This window comes from Myzus persicae, unplaced genomic scaffold (genome assembly GCF_001856785.1).
Source record: "Myzus persicae strain clone G006 unplaced genomic scaffold, MPER_G0061.0, whole genome shotgun sequence".
Classification (NCBI taxonomy): domain Eukaryota; kingdom Metazoa; phylum Arthropoda; class Insecta; order Hemiptera; family Aphididae; genus Myzus; species Myzus persicae.
Genome location: NW_019104377.1, coordinates 1,034,965 through 1,058,879, shown reverse-complemented (window position 1 = coordinate 1,058,879; position 23,915 = coordinate 1,034,965). Strand labels below are relative to the sequence as shown.

Here is a 23,915-nt window from a genome sequence, read left to right as displayed (position 1 = left end):
TTACTAAAGGAATGAAGTCTTATTTCTTTGATTGCAATTATACTAAACATGCGGACAAAATCAACAATAATTACAATACTACAAAATACTATTATTGTATAGAATTTTCATAGTAGTCCTACTTATGAGAAATGAACGACGTGTGTCCTAAATAATATGTATCTATATACACAATTGGTAATTAAATATCCACATACCTGGTATTTAATTAAAATAGTGAGTAATTTAAAGTTATTCAAAAATATTATCAAAGTAGCAATGTACCATATTTTCACATGTTATACATGAAAATTATTATAATTTTAACCTGGATAAAATAATGTTTCCCAGATGCAGATTCATACAAAAAATCATTTTGAGTACTTACAAGTGTACGACGTGTATCCATACTTAAATTTACCGTTTTAAAGTACAAATTTGCAATTATAACTTGTAGATTATTTTATTTTAATTAAATAGGTTTTTAAAATTTTATTACAGTGGATAATGCAATCAATTAAAGTATAATTTGTTTTATCACAATTGATAATGCATTCTTAAATTTGTACATATTATGTGTTATTTTATCATGTAGGTATTGAGTAAATGTTCAAGTTATTCAAGTAATAAATATACCTATCAAATAATAAATATTTAATTTTTGTAATATATTATACTTTAAGTGTTAAGTATCCAATCGTAGTAAGCATCTCTCTGCGTTTTTCTTGTTTATTCGTAGGATGATCTTAAAGAATGTTGTTTACCCACACTCTTAAAATTATTTATTCAAACTTTATTATATCAATGGTATATTAATTTGGGAGTAATATCTAGGAATGGGCTTATAACTTTTTTGAATCACGTCTGCATAAATTTAATGTTGATATTAAATTATTATTTATTAGGTACCTATATAGCGATTGTAGAGTGTACATATAAGTCCAGAGCGTGATACAACTATATAAAATACAATATATTATTTTGAAGATACTTATTACTGTTCTCAAGAGAAAAGAATACAAACGCTGTTATGAAAATTCAGTGGGGATGACAGAATGTCGCACAGGCTACTCAGGTTGTGATTAGTTTTCCTGACCGAACAGTGTGCTGTGCGCGACCGAATGGGTCGTAGTATTTACGAACTATGTCTTGTACCTCTGCAGTTTTACACGTTACGATAACATCGCAAAAAAATCGTATGAATGTTTTAAATGCGTTTGTATAGTTAATTATATATAATAATATTAGAAGTGTCGAAAAAAATCATATACCTAAATAATTTCGGTTACAACATAATTTGAATAAAATGACTTTTAATTTCTTCAAGATTTTTTGTTTCATTATGGCAATAAAAGTAAGTTGATTAAATTAAAATAAACATAAAAAGTTGATGTAAATTATAGTTCGTACATATTTAATTGATTTCAAATTTAAAACGTATAGCGTAAGTTGTATCTGATTATTAAAAATGTACTAAAAAATGCATTGTATTAATATTAGGTACTTATATGAAAAACGGAACTACTGCAGGAAACTTGATTGTATAAATATACATTTTATCCTTATGTCTTATACAGTGATAAACTTCAAATACCTATATTTATTATAATATATAGTAATAACAATCTTCTTTAAATGACAAATACGTCATTAAAATACTCGTTAGCCGTCACATTTTGTAATGTTTGACTCTGTATAAATGTATCTAATAGACGTTCAGGAATTTAAAATTGAATACATTTTATACACCTACCTTATGAATTCATAAAATTATAATTCATAGGTAGGTAGGTAGGTACAGCTATTAGACTTATAAGTAGCCGAATTATAATTTCGTTATCAACTGTTAATGGGTAGTTACTATGGAATTTGAGTTGTTAAAAACAAACTGTTATAAAAAATTCGGTACATATATATATTTAATCTGTAGTCTATACCCGTATCTATTTTACATAGGCACTTATTTGTTAAATTATTGTTATTGCACAGGTATTACAAATTACAATACGCATTATTGGGTGTAATATTATCGATTATAAATCAAAGTGTGTATATTTTTTTAAACGTGTATATCAATAAATACGTTATATAGGTGCTGTTATGAATATATTAAAATATTAAAATGATTATAAAAGGGTTATGTTAAAAACTAATTATGCTATGTGTGTTTTCATTGGCTAGAGAATTTGTCAAGTAGTATTTGTAGTGTAAGATTAGAGATGATGATGTAGGATTAATTACCTATTCAGATATGTAAGGATACTAGAGAATAAACTTATATTCTTATGACTTCAAAAAACTATATAGAAGAGATTATAAGAAGATAATAAGAGATGGTATTCCATAGCTATATAGCCTTCAAGCACGAATGGATTTGTAGTAAGTACCTAAACCTAACTATTCATGCTGGACAAAGGCATCAGTATAGAGTCTGGTAGGTACCTACTACCTTCATATTTATACAATTTTAAACAACATGACCCAATGTATAACTTGATCTTGTAGTACAGATAGTAATGATAAATGGTAGCTTATGAATAGAGCAATAATAATAAAAAATAAATAAACTACACATTATTTGTTGACACAATTTATTTTAGAAGCAAATATTGCCTTAAATTGTCTTTGAATTTTACGAGAAAGAAAATGGGGGTCTAAACGAATTATAATTATATACATTTGCTTATTGCAGCGTGTGTAGAAAATATTTAAATAAATATCATAAATTTATAATATAACAAATTCATTTGTGATTAAGTCATTCCTATTGTCTACATTTTGAAAATTATTAAAACACTTCTAACTAAATACCCATAATAACATATGAGAATTATTTATACTTTAAAATCTTTTGAGATACGACAATTTGCATCTAAAATTACATGTTTAAAAATGAAAATGGTTATTAGGATGAATTATACTGTACGTAAATATGGTTCGAGGTCAAAATATCCAGGGTTAAAATAACCAATGAATAGAATAGAGTATCCAAATTTTAAAAAGTCTGTTCTAATAGAGAATATTAATAATAATTACACCATTCTTTTTTAAATCATGAGTAGGTCTCAAGTGCCAATTACAAATTATAATAATTACTATACCGAGTGATTCTTTTTTTTTCTTTCACTGTTTATATATACGTAATTATCCAATTATTTGGATACTAAAAAAAAAAAAAAAAATATGGATGGATACTGCAAATGACGAAACAAAAATTGCTCAAAGAGAGTTGGAGGTATTAGATCCACAATGTACGAAAAAACAGAAATATTTAAGGATGCAAGAAAAACTTGAAATACTTTATTTTGAGTATCTCGATGGCAGAAAATAGGTGGACATTTCTTAAATGCAATTTAAATACACTTAAGCTCATTTATTTTTATTTTATTGTAATTATTATCCATAAGAACTTTTTCAAATATATGTTCATTTTTTATATAATTTTTTTGTAATTTTTATAATTATTTACGTCATATTATTAACAGTTATACTCAGATAGTGAGGTATAATATTATTATTAAAAAAACATCAAATATTCTACTAATATTTTTAAACAGACTATTTTAAATTTTTCTTTAGTTGGATAAGTACTACTAGTTCGATCTGTTGATTATTTTAACCCTGGATATTTTAGATCAGAATATTTTGATTATTAGTTATTACATATGATTTTTTTATTTAATCTTTAAAGTGTATTTAATTAAATTTATTTATTTAAAATAAATAAACAAATAAAATATTATCGCAATAATATATTATTAAAGACTAAGATCGCATAATTTATGTTTACATTTTCGATTAGAGTTTCTTACACTATCTTATATAGTTATATATTATGTACATATCTAAATAACAGTTATGTTGTAGTGGACAGTGGTGTCCATATTTTATCGCTTTTCTAGTATCAATCATTGATATATAAATTATTAAATTTTTTAATTATATATCTACATGGTGTCGATTCAAGTTAAATTGAATTAGTCTTACAATAGTTAAACCTAATTATGATATATTTGCCATTCTTTAATTTCTATATCTATTTCTTTTGATATAGTCTATAATTGAATGTAACTATACTTAAACACGCAGCTGCTGTATAGAATAATGAATATAATAATGGTTGATGGTTGTACTATAAAATAAATATCTTTTAATCTTACATTCAGGTATTGTGAATCGTAGACGGTAGACGAAGACTAGGACAAACTGGTAAACGTTACATTTTACTTTTTTTTTTGGTCAAATTAAATTTCGACCAGACACTTGACGGTATCGTCTGTCGACTGTCTCTGACTAGACCATTCCTAACAAATAGATCAAACGTTGAAACGTGACAATGACGCGACAAAAATGTGTTAGACATTGAATGGGTTGGCGAAAAACCACATATTTTTACAATTAATTATTATATATGTATTTATAGTCCACTGTCCACAGATATAATTGATCAAAATTATATTTTGTTAAATAATACAAAGGTTTCACAAAATGCATTGATTTATAATTTATTACCTATATATTATCGGTTTGGTGTTATTATAGTCACGACGCATGTTGGTTTTTTATTATGTTTAACTCTTAATAACTGGTGTTAACTGTAAAATGACTTCCATATCTTTTAGAATCCATGAAAACTGATCGTAGTAAGTAGTACCTTTTATATTATAATATTTGTGTCCAACATATTACAAATGCATTGTTGTATTGTTAAAATATTATTCATAAAATTGATTTAAACCGTAAAAAAAAAGAAAAAAACACGATTTCGAATAAGCTAAAACTATGTAACATTCTATGGGTGTAACGGCATAAGTTGGACGTCCGCGTATGAGCCAGTAAGACTTTCCCGCTAAAATACGGTATTACGTGAGAAATGTGAGAATGGTAATACACAGAGAAAGATTCTTATTATTCGATTTATGTTTGCTGAGTGACGGTGCACATGTGATGTTACAATGAATAACCATATTTTTTTGTGATACATAATAATATGTAAAGGCGTAAATAATCTCGTTTTTGAATAGGATATAGTAAATAGTCTATTAAAGTAATAAACAGCTGTAATTCAGTTTTTAGTTTTCAAAAGTATCAACAGAAACTGAAGTATTAGTTTTTTAAGACAGATATTTTATCTTATGAATGTATTGTGTTTAATTTATCTTACTTTTTAACAACAATTTTCATTATTATCATTTATTAGTTTATTATAATATTTGTTTTTTTTTTCAAATTTCTCAATTTGTACATAAAATATGACATTTAATACTTGTATAGGTATTCATAATACTAGAGCATAACAACCGGCAAACTACTATTTATAGGTACCTAAATTTAATTTAATGAAATATAAATATTTAGGTACTTCAAAATTACAAGATATTTTTTTTATCATAAGTATCATAGTATACCATAGAATCGGAACGATAATGGATATCCAGCTAATATATTATTATTATTTTTTAGATTATTATATATTATTTGTATACATTTTTCTAGAGCTTGATTTGTATAGAGGGTGTTCAATGTATCGTCTACGTACATAATAGTTACAGATTTTTGAAATTACACCACAAGGCAAAAAAATGTTATAAAAAAAATCAACCGCTTATTTTATTGTTATATACTTTTACTTTTATAATTTTTATTAAATTGATTTGTTACTGCTATTTTCACAATTTTTTTAAGTACTTATACTTGTCATACAAATTACAGTATCACACATATATAATAATAACACATATGTATTAAATATTTTTTTTTTGAAATGCCACATAATCATACATTGTACGGTGTTTACGTGTAGACGTATTATATTCTCTCAATCGTATTCACATTTCATTCTGAACGATGTTTTTTCTTATTATAGTTTATACTATTTTATTTGCTTATGTTGATAGGTACTTTCGTTTAGATTTTTAACATGTATACGGAAAAATGTGACCTGAATAGACAGAACAATTGTTATTTACAATTTATGTATGTATAGTTAAACGTTACTATATTACCAAGACCAATGTAGTTCGTAACAATAACTAATAAAGTTATTATTCTTACGATTTGCGAGTGTCTTTTCGTAGATTAGGAATGTTTTATGGTTAAATATGATTAAACGCAGTTGCTTATTTATTCATAAAGGCGATACATTCAAATTTTAGTTTCTTATAATTTGAAAGTAGGTAATAACTGTGTTTTGACCAATTCTAAGTATATAAATATCAATAATAATAAATACTTTTTAAAATGATTATTCTCTAAAAATAATATATAGTGAACAACTCGTAGCTGTAGAATAATACTTAGATTTTTCGCCTCAGAACATCATATACTGCTATGTGTACTGTGTAGGTAGTACTAGGTGCACTTCGTTGTAGTATGTACATGTATGTAGTCCATACAAGTGTAAATTATTCTCTCAGATAAAAGTAAAGCTTTAAACATAAAAGCTTTTATTTAAATTTAGTAAAATAATTACTTTATAGTATTTGGTTATTCAGTTATTTGGTCTGTTTAAAAACCTTTAAAAATGTAATTACATTTTTTGATATGTTACTTATAGAATTTTCCTGGACGAACACTAGGAGTAAAATTAGGTGAAATGTGTTTAACTAATCAAGAATGTGACACAGGATTTAGCAGATGTCACCAGGAGTCTGGAGTTTGTTCTTGTTTACCATACTACGCACGAGTGAATAATACATGTTTACAGTGTAAGTTCCTTTTTTATACGATTAATTATATTACTATTTCTTAGTCGATTTAAAATATTACTACATTTTAACTTATTTATAACTAATATATTAATTAATTACCCAATAAAAACATGATGGAATCACAACTCACAATATCGTGTACTTTTTACTCACAACAAAATTAGAGCATTAAATTATATTTATAGGAATTATTATATTTTATTTTTTGTTGGTATTCCATAACAAGTTCTAAAAGTAAGTCAAATATGTTTATTAAAAAGTTGTTTTAGTTTTTAAAATATTTTCGTAAATTTACATTTGAACAGAGTACAATATTCAGTATTTCAGTTTCAGAATTGTTGACATACACATATACAATATTATACTTAATATTTCTTATCGTTGAGTTTTTTCAGAGTGAATTTAGGTACAGATGATAAAATCTGGAACAGGAACATATTCTTATTGTTCAGAAGTAATAAAATCTAGTATTGTTCGTTATATCATGGCGCCTTTCATAAAAGCCTCAGGCACAATATCCTCGTTGGATAATTAAATTATTATTATATAGTATCGAATCATATATATATATATATATGTGTGCCTACTATACATCACGAATTATTTGGACTAAGACCTAATTTCTATTATGTTATCTAAAAGTAGTCCAATTAAAAAAAAAAAAAAAAACGTTTTCGCAATTGATTTTAATTTAATACTTTTGAATTTACAGCTACACTTTTAGGATTTGAATGTGTTGTGGATGAGCAATGTTCATTGAAGGTAGCTAATAGTAGATGCCTTAATAATGTATGCGAGTGTGATACTAAATTTTGGCAGTATCGAAGACATACGTGTTTATCTCGTAAGTAAAATTATTTAATAAATATAACGCGATTGTGTAATAAGTACGAATACTAAGTACATTATTTTCCTGCGCAATACCTATAAGATGTGAATTCTGGGTAGCCAGGGAAGCGCAACTAGGGGTGGCTTATCCCCACTAAAATAAATTATTCAATTGTTTCCTAAAATATTAATAAACCTTTTAAAAAACAATTATGATAATGATAATATGTAAATCTAATATTGACTGATCAATACACTGCAGTTTATACGCAGCTTTGTAAAACAAATAAATGTGAGTTTACAGTCTTTAGAAGACATACTTTGAAAATCTAAGTGCGATTCTAGTAAATTATATAGGTAAAAAAAATACTGCGAAATAAATAGCTAGGTAATAATCAAATTCTAAATAATATTAATAAAATAACTTATACATTTATTTCGTATTTTGTGCGATCAATATTAGGAAGGTCTATAGTTATTATCATTATTATAAATTATTATTGTTTTAAAATATTCAGAATAATATAGTAAACAGGTAATAATACAATATTATAATTACTTAATATTAAATAAGTGTTTTTTTCAAACATTATTATACAGTTATTATTTATTCGTAATAATTAATTTAATAGAGAATAATTTGTTTGTATTTGTGGTTCAAAACGCTCGGAATTCCGTACCTAATTTCCTGGTATATAATATATACATTTGGTTATTTAGTTAATTATAATATCTATGTTTATACTAATTAGTAATTTATTATAAAACTATAATATAGAATGTATTAAATAAAAGTACATATTTATAGTCGAGTCATTGAAATGTATTTAAATACTACTTATTGGCAAACGGTGTTATAATTTAAGCTTTAAAATACAAATAAATGGGTAATAAATAATAATATTGACTTTACTGTATACATGTACCAACATTAATCATCATAAGCCATAGGTAGTTAAATGTAAGAACTAAAAATTAATACATATTCGTAAACACACATACGAGAATATGGGGCTATATATTAATCGTAATAATTGATAAAAATTAATTATTATTATCACGAGCAATATAACATACTCAATCGATTAAGCTGTATAGTAATATTTTAAATAGGTATTCATGATACATATTGTTAAAATTCAATTTTCATTTAGACACTCAATTGCATTTATTCAATATTCGTGTGGAGCTTAATAATTAGTACGTTAATAAATACGTGCGTCATTTTAAAACAATGAAGATTAACATATTATTATAAACGTTAGTACTGCGCAGGTTCCCATACTGTAAATATAGAAATAATTCATTCGCGTGAAAAACGTACACTACGATTTTCCTGATCCTTTGGTTCATTGACGTCGTTCATTAACATACAGCCATACAGGAACCCGTTAGTTTTCATTTATAATGCTTTCATAATACATAACAGATTGTAGATCCATGTCAAGAAAAAAAAATAATAACACTCAAACGTTCCAGGTGTGTAATATATACATTATACATACACGCGTACATATACGGATTATTGGAGGTCATTGTTGTAGCGTACCTATTACGTGAGACTTTATATTGTTCTTGATAGCCGTATGTGTAGGTAGGTAGGTAGTTATTCTATTACACGTGAAGGGATTTAAATTATTATTATATTTTCATTGAAAGGAAAAACGGTGTGCCTATAAGTCGCGTGGAGTGTGGACCAACATTTTTTCGCCACAAATTTAAATTCAAAGTGCAATAAACTCTTATTAGTATATATTCTACTGAAAAATATATTTACAGCTTAAACCATCAGTGTTATGTATATAATACAATTTGGTTCGCCAGATTCTATTATATCGATTTGAAAAAATTTCCTCGTCGTTATGGTTCAGATTAAAGGAATGCTATTGTGGGACATCCCGCTTATTGGACCATATTTTAGATGTATTTTCCATATTAAACATCGTACGATTTAACTATTAGTGTTAGTAGTAAACGAAAAAAAAATATATATATGCCTAACTAAACGTTATTCAGCACTCGGTGTATCCTCAAGAAGAGAACAAATTATACTATTGTCAACGTTTTACATCATAATACTGCAGGATATTTTTTTCTTACGTACTATTATTATATATTTATACGTTCATTTATTATTTATATTTGTATAGGTGCTCGAAAAAAAAATTAATCAAAATAAATAGGTACTTTAATCCAACGTTAACCAATTTTTCAGCCTTATGAATGAACAATAAGTGTAAACTATTGTATTAACGTTTGAAATCGCATAAAAACAGCCTAAAATGTCTATACCTAATAAAATTCCACTATAAGTTCATCCAATGAGTTATTTTTCTTTATTGAACAACTAAGTATTGCTATTCATTTTCTTTACCTTTTACTTATAAAACTTATTTTTACTCTTTATTTAATAACCTAACTTAAAAAGTTATTTTATAAAAATATATATGAATAGGTGTAAAATATTGATACAGAAAATATATGACTAAACGAATGTTCATTAACATTTATTTAATAAATGTTAAATAAAGTTATCAATAAATAAAAATGTTTGATTTTTCAATAAAATTAATGTAGCTTGCTGTCGTAATTATTATAAATAAATATTGTTTCACACCGTTAATATTTTTCACAGCTGCCAAATTGGGAGAAGTGTGTTACAGTGACACTCACTGTACACTGTCGGATGAAAACAACCGATGCCAGTTCACTATGCCTGGCGTGTTTGGATTTTGCATTTGCGATCCTGCTTCCCAGGACTGTGCATACAAAGGACAAGATTCGATTTTAATCAAACCTAATAGTTCAGCATTCAAATACCCATTTAGTAAACCAGATCTTAAGAAAAAAGTTCCGTTCCAAAAACGACCTTGGCAAACGGATGATCTACGATTCACAACGACTACCTCAACAATTAAACCATTACGACCAGTCAACAAACCACAAATGCCTCCTCTAAAACGTCCCATTATAAAAACAAATTTAACGAATAGTGGTATAAAATTCACTGCCGTTCCGGTGACGAACACTCAGTCATCTGTAATTTCCCTCAACTACACAACAGTTGCATCGAAGAACATAACATTTAAACCTCAATTTGCTATAGTACCCACGCCGTCACCAATCAAAATTTACTTAAAAAGTCCATTAAAAGATTCACAAAATAAAACCCAAACAGTTGTCAACAACTCATCTATAAAAGCGCATAAGAAACCAATTAGTAATACAGGTAATTCTGGACCCCGGATTTTATTTGCATAAAAATCATGTACCTATAACTTACTAATACTAAATATGGAAATTCGAGTATTTAAAAAAAAATAATAATAAATTTACTTTCTTTGTGTAATTTTAGGTATTATGTTAAGGAAAGGAGAACCCAAACGACGCATTAGTCTTGGATTTCCGTGTGTTAGCGATTCACAATGTATGCGAAATGATGAAAACTCAAGATGCCTACATGGAATTTGTGATTGTCTACCAAACAATAAGACAACTGATCAATGTACAGCGAAAACCCGAGGATGTTTACAAAATACATTCCAAGTAAATACATTTGATCGAAACACACAAAATTGGCATTTTCAATACAATAATATAATTAATAATATTTATTTATTATAAACCTTGCTATTATTTTGTTATTGTCATAAATGGTTTAAAATATCTAAATAGTTAGAATAGCGGGAATTTCATTAACGATATTTTCAGTGCCGATCTAGTGGTAAATGCATTAGTTGGTTCTTTGTATGCGATGGCCGAACAGGTGACTGTGGGGAAGACGATAATTCAGACGAAGAATGTTCGGGTAATCAGCAATGTCCTAGTACCACCTTTGCTTGTCGGTCTGGCAGAGGCCTCAAGAATTTATGCGTTTCTAGATCAACGAGATGTGATGGTGTGAAAAACTGCCCATTAGGGGATGATGAAGAGGGGTGCAACGCCATTGAACATAAAGGTAAGACAATATAGGAACTATAACTGTTTACAATTTTTGACAGTTGTAGGTCTATTCATTTATCAAAATGTTTACACTTTATACTTTATTTACTGTGTAATGTGTAAACGAATAATAAAAGATGCACGTGTATCGTACACGATTACGGTGTACCAACATATTAATTTAATTATATTACTAGACAATTACTATACATGTATAGCAACGTAATGTACATAGCAAACATCGTTAAATTTTCTTCAGGGAAGAGTAAATCTAGATTGAAAAAATGGGTGTTTTGAGAGTATAGTTGTGTAGCCATGTAGGAACATAAATATAAAACAAGTACCGAAAGGTCACCGCTCTGCTGTATAGTAGATTTCAAGTGCACTTCGATCTCGACATTGAGTAGGTCACTGTAATGGATGTGTTAAATTGGAATCCAAAAGTAAATCATTGTATATAACATCTCGTACATTATACAATATATATCATATTATGATGAAAATCGATTATGGGCGGAGACGGTCAGTCAACAAAATAATTTATGATTTTGAGAAATTTCGTCAGAATTCAAGCCTTGCTTTTATGAGAATTTTTGTATTGTATTTTAAAACCTTATAGGTACAAAAATTAAAAATAACATACATTTTTAACTAGGTAGTTATGAAAATGTTTGCAAATTTTCTCGATTTCGAAAAATACTGTCAACGATTCCCTAAATGTCGTAGAACTGTATCATTTAGTTTATTAATTTTATAACCATGTAATACATTATACACCCAACACCTACTGTATACCAATTATCAGCAGCTGGACAACTGACAATTAATGGCAATATTCGTATTACGTTTTTACAGGGTGTCCGGCGCATACGTTCCAATGCGGCGACGGCCAGTGTTTACCGGAGTACGAGTTGTGCAACGCGGTGGTGACGTGCGCCGACAAATCGGACGAGTTGGAAGGACTGTGCGGCGGCGGGGCGCCAATGACCGTCGGCAACAGGACATCCGCTGCGCGTCCCCCGCAGCCGTTGACCCGGGTCCGCGGCGCTTACCGGCACAGCCCGGCCGAATGCCCTTTCCGGTGTAGGAACGGCCGGTGCCGGTCGACGGCCGTGCTGTGCTCCGGTCGGGACGGATGCGGCGACGGGTCCGACGAATCGGGCTGTTCTGTATGCAGTAAGTATAATATAGTAATCTCGCGCCGTATGAAGTGGGCAATTACTCTGTGCTGTAGGTAGGTAGATATAGATTACAGGTGGGTAGGAAGGTAGTTTAAATAGGTAGGAAGTCGGGCGATACAGGTGGCCAGGTGGGTAATCCACTAACGTTATAATATTATTATAATTTATGACGTTGTAATGTCACCAAAGTATGTATTATGCACCTAAATCGTGTCGCAGAGGAGTGAAGAATATTCCAACTAACGGTAACCGTGTCTAAATGATGCTCCGACCTCGCCGACAGCGGACAAACTGCACCGGCAGACGATTGTAGCCCGCGATAGGTGTTTAAATTAGTACACACCGCTGCGTAATGTCTACAGCACCAAAATCGTATGTCGAGATAATCGTAATTGAGTCACAGTACCTGCAGTGGGAAGTCTTCTATTTATTCACGCCTAAACGATATATGCTTATGAGTTTTATAATACTAAACTAATATTGGTTTAATAGAGTAATAAAAACCAGAATCCACGATTCAAGTCAAATTTGATATTATAAAACGATCTTTTAGAATGAGTTGATTTGACCGTAAAATTGAAAAATTATTAGAAGTTCAGGCGTTGCCATGTAGAAAAATACAAAAAATAAACTCTATACATTGATGCAAGTATATGCTGAGTAACCTTCCGTATATAGATACCTTCATTTTCTCTGGTTGTACCAATGATAGGAACTGTATACCTATAGAGCTGTCGTAAAAATTTTGATAAACACAAATTGGAAATTATAGTTATTATTAAAATGTGCTAATAAATTTAACAATTTATTTGATTTTGATGATTTTGCTACCGTAAACCCATATTGTATGCTACTTGCGGTATACTTAGTTACAGAATAATGTTGGACGGAGCAAAACTTGGTTATTTTACAGAGGTTTTACTTGGAAGTTTATAAACCAATAGGAACACGCGTATTATTGAAACTAAATCATTTCCAAATAACATTTGAAGAGAGTAAATGAAGAATTTTCCCCGATTTATTTTTCAGAGCAGACATTTTCCTTCCATATTTATTAAAAATTGATTTGAATACGAAATTTTTTTTCTTAAGACAATACGTTGGAATATTTAGTAGTTTTTTTTTTTTACTAATTATTTTAATTTATTTTGAAAATCTATTAGTTATTATAGGTTTATATTATTATTTTTTAAAATTATATTTTTACTTAATTAGTTTTAAACAGTATTAAGTGTTTTTTCATTATAATAGTAGGTAGGTACTTTTTATTGTGTCAAATACATAGTTATAAACAGACAGATGCATTTTATTAAATGATACCTAATACAGTGACTACTATAATCGTGATGGATTTTTGTAAAATATTATGATTATTATAATACTTGATTAAACATTACTTATTATTTTAATCCTATTGTGTATTATTTCTAAAATACAATGATTAAAAGTATAAATCTTTTATAATTTATTATACTTTTGAAAATATTGGAAATGTATTCTGTCTTAGAACAAAATTAAACATCAGACAAAAAAAAATTATTTCATATTCAAATAAATGTTGAATATATCAGCATTAAAAAACGTGTCGGAGAGAAATGTCATGATTTTGAATGCATGCCAGTATTCCACGTTCCTGTAGTATCACAGGACCCTGGAAATAATATAGGTGACATATTATGTGTCATCGTATTACCTTGATGCATCGTCCTCGGCACATTAAATATTTTTAAACCTGGTGACGAAGTTCGTCAGGCCAAAAGTGATGTGGGCCATGCATATATACATGCGAATTTAATTAGACTTTTCGTAAAAACTCGTCGCATTATACAGTCTATCACTATAAGTCTATAACACTCATCCGTGGAGTGAAAACGGTTCGATCGATAATCGGACGGAGCGCCGGCGACCATATTTTCCTTGACTGACCAACGGGAAATTTTACGATTTTCCGCTCGCCAACCATGATTATACAATGGCATACATACCGTGGTTACAGGACGTAGGTATAGAATTTGACATTTGTACGGTAGAGTATATATGGTAGGACACAGTCTAACATTTTCTCGAGAGATTGCCCGTCACCATATCGCGATTATACCCATAAACAGTGGATGGTGATATAAACTTTGCCATGGTTTTAAGATATTGTTAATCACTGATCAGTATATAATTGTGTTAATATAAAATAATTAATAACACCGCTATTTAAATAATGTAAGGAAAGGAAAAGGATAATAGTATAATATATTTTATGTTAAATGTTTTACCTTAAAATATTCTTAATGTATGACTGTGTAAGTATTACATAGTAAAACAACTACTTTGACAGTTAATGGCTATCACTTGTCAGTATAGGTATATAGCTGAAGTTATTTGACTTTGTTTAATCCAAGATTTTAGTTCTATTTTCTGTGATTGAGATGGATTAAATAAAATGGGGGATTTTAAAGTAAGTAATTCTATTTAAATATTATGCATCATTACCCCTAAAGTGACTTTTCGGACTTCTTGCGTGACTAAATTAGTCGAGACAACCAAACAGGTTCATGTTCTATTTTATTTATTCACGGTGTATTGTTTTGTTTTGAGTGCACTCTAAATGGTTTCATTGTGTGTTTGAGCTTCTCATTACATATGTGATATTATATTGTCACAACGTCACTTGTAAATGGTTATATTCTTCACGTTCACTTACAACTACCTAAAAATGTAGGTGGTAACATATCATTTAAACTGACATAAAATATTTTTCTTTATACCTACATCAAAACATAGAAACCAATTCGTCACAAATATAATATTATAGTTTACTTAAAAACAATTTTAGGTTATAAATAGGTATTTATATTTATTAATTTATGTTAATATGACAATATGTACGCTTATGGCTTGTATGTATTTATGTACTTTATGTCAAATTGTAACTTCAAATAAATAATAATGTTGATACAATTTTTGACATGAAAGAACACTTCATACAAAATATGATAATACATGTTACTTATATTTTTTATATTATTATGTCATCCATGCCAGATACTTACATAGGTAATTAGTGAATTAGAGGCACCTACCTAACTCAAGACACTTCTTATAGTTTATAATATAACATGTAGTGTAATCAACAATCACTATGAAATTTAAATATTTTTTATTCTATTAGACCATGGCATATTTTATCGGTTAATATGATAACACGACTAATGATAATGAATAAAGTCATATATTTGCAATATTTGAGAAAGAATATTATTTACAAAAACTAATCTACCTATTGTTTTTTTGGTGTTTTAGAATGCCCTGCAGTTTCATAAAAATATATGAGTTCTTATTTTGAGAAGATTATGGTATGATACAGTTCGACCGCCACGACGCTCATCATCGCATTCACTTATACTTTATAGCGTACACGTATACTATAATATTAAGTATCTAGACATAATGGAATACTACAAGTGTAATTTTGTACATATATTATTATAATGTATTTTTATGTTTGAAAAAAAGATACTTGTATTTTGTTTATTTTAGATACCTACACCAGATTATAACTTGATGTATTATTAATTATATCCTTATTATTAATACACTTAAACATTATCATTATTATTCTTTTTATATGACTTGTATTAAAAAATAAATAATTTATTTTTATAACAAACTTAATTATGGTAGGTTAAGTTATTTTCTGTGATAACTTGTATTCTGCCAGTTAGGTATTTAATCAGGCGTATAAAATAAATATATGCGTATAATAAGTATTGAGAACAATAACGAATATAACGAAAATTTCATCCAGATAAGATACAGAAAATGTTCTATACATTTATCTAGTTACAGATAAAGATAAATACATTTTACATTTATTTAGATTAGATAAAGATAATTTATCTTTTATCTAGATAATACGTATGGTAGATAGAACTAATTTCTATTATATTTAAATAACAAATTTACTTCCTTATCTACACGAACATAAAGTAACTAATAGTTAATAGGTGCATACAGTAATATTATGGTGTCATGGTGATATTATGTATTAATTAGTAACTGGATAGTGTTCTAATAAAACAGTTTTAGAAAAAAAAATGAATATGATTTAGATAAAATGTTTCTAGATAAGTAAATGTGTTATCTGGGATAACCGTCACAATAGTTATCGAGATAAGAAAATAGATGAGTAATTTTTTATCTAGATAAGTCTCAACACTGAATTAATAATCTCCCGATATGCATCAACATCACTCGTGATTTTTGTTGAGTTTTACTGTAGAATTTTAAACATTTTTTTTTGTCGTCCTCGTTTACAATATTATTCGGAAAATATATGTTCCGTTACTATACCAAATTAATTATAAAGTGGTTTGAGTAAGATGTACATTACGAGGCTTACAAATTAAATTCGTAATTTATATTTTATCTATTATAAATTCAAGGGACAACCCCTTTTTTGTATATTTGTACATTATACAAATACAACACACAACATTATACTTACAGGTATACGAAATATGAATACAAAATAATATTAAAATAATAGAGTATACAATAATTGTTATAAACAAAAGAAACAATTTGATTAAAAAATTTATATATAAAAAGTTATTTCATAGAAGTGGTCAGTAAGTCGGGCCTGATTGGCCAATTTTATCATGATGCACAAGACAGGCTTGTTGTATGAATAGTTAGCAGCTGTATACACTGGGACATGGAATGGAGATAATTTTTGTAAGTTTTCCCTACAGGGACTTTAAAATTAACCTTTATATCAGCTATAATAGGTCCGGTCATTATATGTAATTTATTATATTAATTTTGCTGAATAAATTATATATTATTTTTATTATAGGTATGAGAAATGAGTAATTATCATGCTATTATTGGTTCATGTTTTTCGCCAGTTTTGGATGTACGTAAGAAAATATTGTTAGTTGCCGCACAAAAGGACATAATATGAAAAAAAAATTATCGGGAAACCTAGAATCCATTTGTTAGATTTATAAAATATGATGTTTAAATATGAAGAATAATTAATACCACATTATTGACCTATTCCAAGTTCTAACTGTAGATAATAGATAATCTCGATAGATTCGAAAAAACAAGAGAATAAAATTACTAACTAAATCCAAATGTTGTCAGAAATCACCAATACAAAATTAATATCGAAGTATTTTGTCTACTGCAAGCCGTGTACAAATACACGAAACATCAATATATTTAGATCGTACCGCCCAGAATCTAAAAGACTTTGTCTACCTAGTACCAAGTACTAAAACGAGTATAAATAAAAATCGAAACACAGATCCTCGTTCAAATATATTACAGGTACCAGCGTATTAGTATTAGTAGCCTAGGTAGCCTACTAATAGTAGGATAAAATAGCCGATACAAAAATGTCACCATCTCACCCCTCACCAAACTCACCGCATCATAATTCACCCGCCACCGATTTTGACCCCACCTCACCCGGCACCGTTTCTGACCCCCGCCACTCACCTCACCACCAGTGTCTTGGCCATCACTCAACCCCTCACGACCGTCTAATCGCGTACGATAGAATTAGTACAATTAATTACGATACAATTAGTCCGTGGGCGCAACATACGTTTCCCCCCTTATCATACATTATTGTTATCAAATGTTATCATATATTATCACGTCATGTTATTAATCATTTATTTGAATTAAAAAACTATAATGCATGCCATATTGGCATATTGTACCAATTAGCCGTGGCTTAAAGTATGTAATCTCCCTGGAGCCTGCAATATTTTTACTTTAAGATCACAACCTCTCGCCGCCGACGTCTTGACAATAGGAGACACCTATGCCTGCCGCCGTCTTTTCCACCCCCCCCCCCCAACATATATTCCAGTGGCGTGCAACCTTTTTTGATCCACGACCCCCAAAATTATTTGTTTTGGTAATGCGACCCCCCTTCCTACCAACATTATGTAAGTGAATAATATCTATTTACTTCATAGTCTTAATGTATACACACATATTATTCATATAAATTAATTGTTAATTTCAATATTTCTTTAATTTAATTAATCCAAAACATGAAAAAAAATACAAAATTAGAGTTACTTATATAGAATCTAAAATTAAAAAACTACTAAAATTATTATAATGATAAACAACATTTTAATATTTTAACGGTGATATACGATTGCGTACGATTGTCCCTTTTAGTAAAACGATTGCGTATGTTTTTACGATTGCGTACGATTTCTCTACTTAGGCCTTAAAAACATTACGATTGCGTACGAAAATGAGTGCAACGTTGCCAACATGTACTATTAAATTAAATTGAATTAAAAATAATAATAATATAATTTAAAAAACCATTTTTATAGTCAACTAAAAACTTAAATTATACAAAATACAAATTATAAGTTATAAATTAAAACCTTGGTATCGATAACCAGTCCCTGATAAAAAAATTTATATATTACCATCTATTTTAAATAGGTCGTATAGTTTTATAACATGGTTCATTTTTTGCATATCTTTAGATGGAATAGCTTTGGATATATTTTTTTGTATAGTGGATATTTTTATATTGGTTTCAGCCTGCATTTCTTTCAATGCCTCAAGCACAAAGTATATTGGTGGATGTGAGCTATAGAATTGTGCGTTAAAAGTTCTGTGGAAACTCTCTGGACCATTTGTTGTTCTGACATTAAAACACGTAAAAATTACGGAATTAATAATTAATCCAAATATTTTAATCCAAATTTTTCTTATAATTTATAAAAATATGATACCTTTTATTTATTGAAGGTTCTTCAGCCCATATATTAGTTGGAAATATACAATTTGGTTGTATATAATTATTTAACACATAGTCCGAAAATTCTAGGCCATCTTCATCCGGACAATCACCTACTAATTCAACAAAACCGTCTTCGACTATTTGATAAGGCAGAAATGGTAGACCAAAAAACATTTTTAACCATTTTCCTAATAAACTTTTATCATCCGAGTATGCTGTCCTCAATTTTTTATTTGCATTTATCTATATAAAAATTGTTACTATGAAAGTATTTTATTTAACCGATGTGAGTTAGTTATTTATTAAATACTTACATAACGCCACCAAGATTGACTTAAATGGAAACGACATCCAATAAGTTGTACATTCGGAAAAACTTCCCTCACAGCTTCGTGTGCTCCTATTTCAAATTCGATGTGTAATTTGCATAAATTTAGTGTTTGAGATGTGTGTTGCAAATATAGTTCTTTAATAAATTTCCACATTTCGATATATGTTTGCTTAAATTTATCTTTCAAAAAAATAAAAATAACTGGTAAATAAAAGCCATTTTTGAAACAATGGACAGTATACATTTTCATAAAAAAATTAGGTGCGAATTGAAATGTGCCATCTGAAAAATATTCTGTGCAAGAACTCATAAAATTCAAATTATCTTCAGTCGTGATACAAATAAACGATTTATTCATCGGAATGTGGATAAATTTTTTATTATTAAATTTAAAAATATCATCGTTTTGCATTTCCCAAATTTTATCTATGGCTTCATCAAAAGATTTTGGATATATAGGAACGTTTTTCCGTCTTGCCATATACATGGCTTTTCGGACAGAAGAAATATCCTTATGTACAATATCTGTACCTACATTTGTCAGTAATTCTTTTCGTATAATTTTACTTGGTCGAGTTGAAATTGAATCGCTGGCTTTTCGTTTGCAATTTTCTCTGAGAACTTGGCGGTCAATATTTTGAGATGTTATTGCTTCATGTTTGTGTTCACCGATTACCTTAATAACTTGAGTTTTTTTGACATCAGTTAAAATACTGGCATAACAACTTTTGTTATAACATATCCATTTTAATAATTCGTCTTTGCGTTTTCTTATAAAACGATATTTATGTGAAGAAACCACAACTAACTCTTTCCCACGTTCTGACATTATAATTTTTAAAGAATTCTCCATAGTTACCGCACTATTACTTACTAATACTAAAACAAAAACCAGTGACTTATCGAATGACAAGTTGGTCGCATACTAATATAACGATGTTATTGTGAGACACGTGCCAGGAAATCCAATATAATAATCGGCTTTTAATCTTATCTCATAGTATTTTATAGATTACCAAAAAGTACCTATTGGCCTGGAAATAATAGTCTCGGTAACGTTTATGAAATTGTATCAAATATAAGCAATCGTTTCCTAAAATAAGTTATATTATAAATGTTCACGATTTTGAACAACGGCAACGTTGCACTAATTATTGGTAGGTAGAATGTACGCAATCGTAATAATGAAAAAGGTCCATACGGAATCGTATCATACGCAATCGTAATGCACCCTTTTTTAAACTATAAAATTACTAATAAATTATTTTAATGAAAAACCTGAGCTTGCATTGTAGATATGATTGATTCTATGTTTGGTTTGATGTTTGACACTACTACTCTTAAATCAGCTTCAACATTTATTGTGGAGCGCGATATTTGTTTTTAATTATTGCAATTGACCAGGGAATAGTAATATAAAACTTTTTCATTTAGTGTAAAACTATTGGCGACCCCCTAATAAAATTTCACGACCTCCAGGTTGTGCACCACTGATATATTCCACCACAACAATCCAGATCTTACCTGGTTGATAAATGTATATGTTTCCTACATATTGTAGAATTGTGTAGATATACTGCACAGTACCTATCCCACAATGACCATCCATATTGAAAGACACTTCCGCTGTATTGACAACAATAGGTACATTTTATCCGTATTCAATTAAATATACTACACACTGCCCCACAATGGCCATTTATATAGGAAGACACTTTAGACATTAAGAAACAATAAGATACATTTCTTGCCATTAGGTATGAATATTATCATTTTGACGTTGTCTGGACATTGGGCAAAGATCGATTAAGCATTTAAGCCGTATCGACATGAAGAGACAATAGGAAACATATTCTTTTTCAATTAAATTTCAATATTCACACACTACCTTGTAAAACCAATATTATTGATAGACACTTTAGTCATATAAGACACATTAGGTAGGTATATTAATCGCTAGAGTCGCCAGGATGTGATACACTTAATGATATTAAAATACCTATTATAGTGAAAAACACAATAACCGATATTAGTACCTTCTGCCGGACGTATCTTAATATAATGTAAATTGTCAATCAATTAAATATCAAATTTGCAGTTCTCCCACTACCCACAAAAATCAATCCCCACCTACTAATATTTGCCTATATATATCCTAAAAGAGTTGTCAGTCGTTCAGTCTTAAATCGTCTTTCGTACATTTATCGTTCACCCCGTCTTAAATCACCGTGCGTTTATTTTTCATATCGATAGGTCTTTACATTTTATTAGTGAATTTTTATTTTTTACTTTTCATTGTATATAAATGTATTAATTGTGTATCTACGTTTACGTAAGGACAATTTGATGAGGCACGAAAAAACTCACGAAGGGATTCGTTTCCCGTGCACTATATGTACATCGACGTTTAGTAACAGATCTCACATGAACAGACATATAAAAACCGTCCATGGTAAGTTTAAATTATATATTTTATGAATTTATTATTATTATTGTTATTATTTTGAATATTTAATTATATACATATATATTTTTTTCAATCTGTTGCACATGCACGATCACGTGACACAGAGTTCGCATCGAATATTTTAGAGTCAGGTCAGCCAGCAGGCCCCTTAAGTCAATCTGTGAATGTAAATTATATTCCGTTCGAAGATTTTAATGACGGGTACGATGAAATATGCCTGGAAGTTCTAGAAAATGCCCAAGATGCTGGGCTATGCGATGCGACAAGTAAGCTTTTTATTATTATCGGCTCTAGATTTATATACATATATATTTTTAAGTAGATTCTTTTATGACTACGGTAGGGAGTAAGCGTTCACAAAAAACGCATTATTTTTAGTTCAATGTTTATTTTACAAACTGTAGCACACCGTCGACCACAACGAGGTGAAATAAAGATCGCTCCGAATATTATAGTGTCAGATCAGCCAGCAGGCCCCTCAAGTCAATCTGTGAATGTAAATATTATTTCGTGCGATGATTTTAACGACGGGTACGATGAAATAGGCTTGGAAATTCAAGAAGATGTCCAAGATGCTGGGCTATGCGATGCGACAAGTAAGATTTTTTATTATTATCGGCGCTAGATTTATGTACATAATATATATTTTTAAGTAGATTTTTATATGACTACGGTAGGGAGAAAGCGAGTACCTACACGTATAAAACACAGCATCCCGTATTAAATCTAAAAAGCCTCGTATGGATATGGTTGATACACTGGGTTTCGCTGAGGTTAAATCCGCACATAGTCGAAAAATCGTATAGTATTATACTATTATACTAAAAATCTGAATAATTTTGAAAATTATATTTCATTTCTCGATAATTTAAAACATGAACTTGTCGGGGGGAACCCCTTTCACTGCCCTCCCCGGTATTAACCAACACGATGACGACGACGAGGAGAATAACCATAACAATAATACTAATATAACAATCCAGATATTCGGGATAATACCACGTAAAATATACGAAATATTAACCACCAAAATGAAAACGAGATGAATACTTTCAACACTGTAGCTGACTCATCCTATATTCCTCTCTCTCTATAAAAAAAATAAACGGGCAACAATCAATCCGCAAAATAATGATCAACATTGATGGTCCATTCTGGCGAGGTACGTGACAGGTTCAAATGAACATCGTGTAGGCGAAAATTATTACCGACATGAGAACAAATTTAATTTCACAGGCTTATCAGTTATCATTCCCAACACCGTGGTACGAAGTTAAAATTTTCAAAAAAAAATAACCCGGCAGTCTCTGTAAATATTTAACTACGGAGTTAAAAAAATATCTCAACCTTCTTCAAAAAATCAGAGCATTTCGACATTATTATATTCACTGCCGGAGAAAAGTCACTACGTCTAAATCTCAAATTGTTCGCGCTTAATCCGCTGGCGAATAATATTACACGGCCATTCAGTATATTTCTGCAAACGATGCTTTGCATCGTTGACGATCAAAGTTTAAAATATAAATTAAGTGGACAGATAGCATTTAAGCAGCATAAATTAATTCGTGGATCTCATAAGCCGATTCTACCCATATCTGATATTGACACATCGTTCGAATTTGATAATTGGCAAATGCTCAACGACACCTATTCACTATTTACGCAGATTTTGAAGCTCTACCGGTGAAAACTAATG

At 29.2% G+C, this 23,915-nt stretch overlaps 2 protein-coding genes across 2 annotated transcripts; both read left to right on the top strand.

Moving 5' to 3' along the window:
* Nucleotides 1–1,076: 1,076 nt before the first annotated feature.
* On the top strand, nt 1,077–16,185 carry LOC111041719. The gene is made up of 8 exons (XM_022326100.1): nt 1,077–1,333; nt 6,536–6,686; nt 7,402–7,533; nt 10,153–10,746; nt 10,873–11,063; nt 11,229–11,475; nt 12,315–12,635; nt 15,935–16,185. The coding sequence occupies exons 1-8, from the start codon at nt 1,286–1,288 to the stop codon at nt 15,952–15,954; spliced, it is 1,704 nt and encodes a 567-aa protein (XP_022181792.1). The 5' UTR covers nt 1,077–1,285; the 3' UTR covers nt 15,955–16,185.
* A 5,615-nt stretch (nt 16,186–21,800) lies between these two features.
* On the top strand, nt 21,801–23,496 carry LOC111041651. Its single transcript, XM_022325985.1, has 4 exons — nt 21,801–22,204; nt 22,324–22,485; nt 22,624–22,815; nt 23,456–23,496. Exons 1-4 carry the CDS (start codon nt 22,099–22,101, stop codon nt 23,494–23,496), a joined length of 501 nt encoding a protein of 166 aa, XP_022181677.1. The 5' UTR covers nt 21,801–22,098.
* The last annotated feature ends 419 nt before the right edge of the window (nt 23,497–23,915 follow it).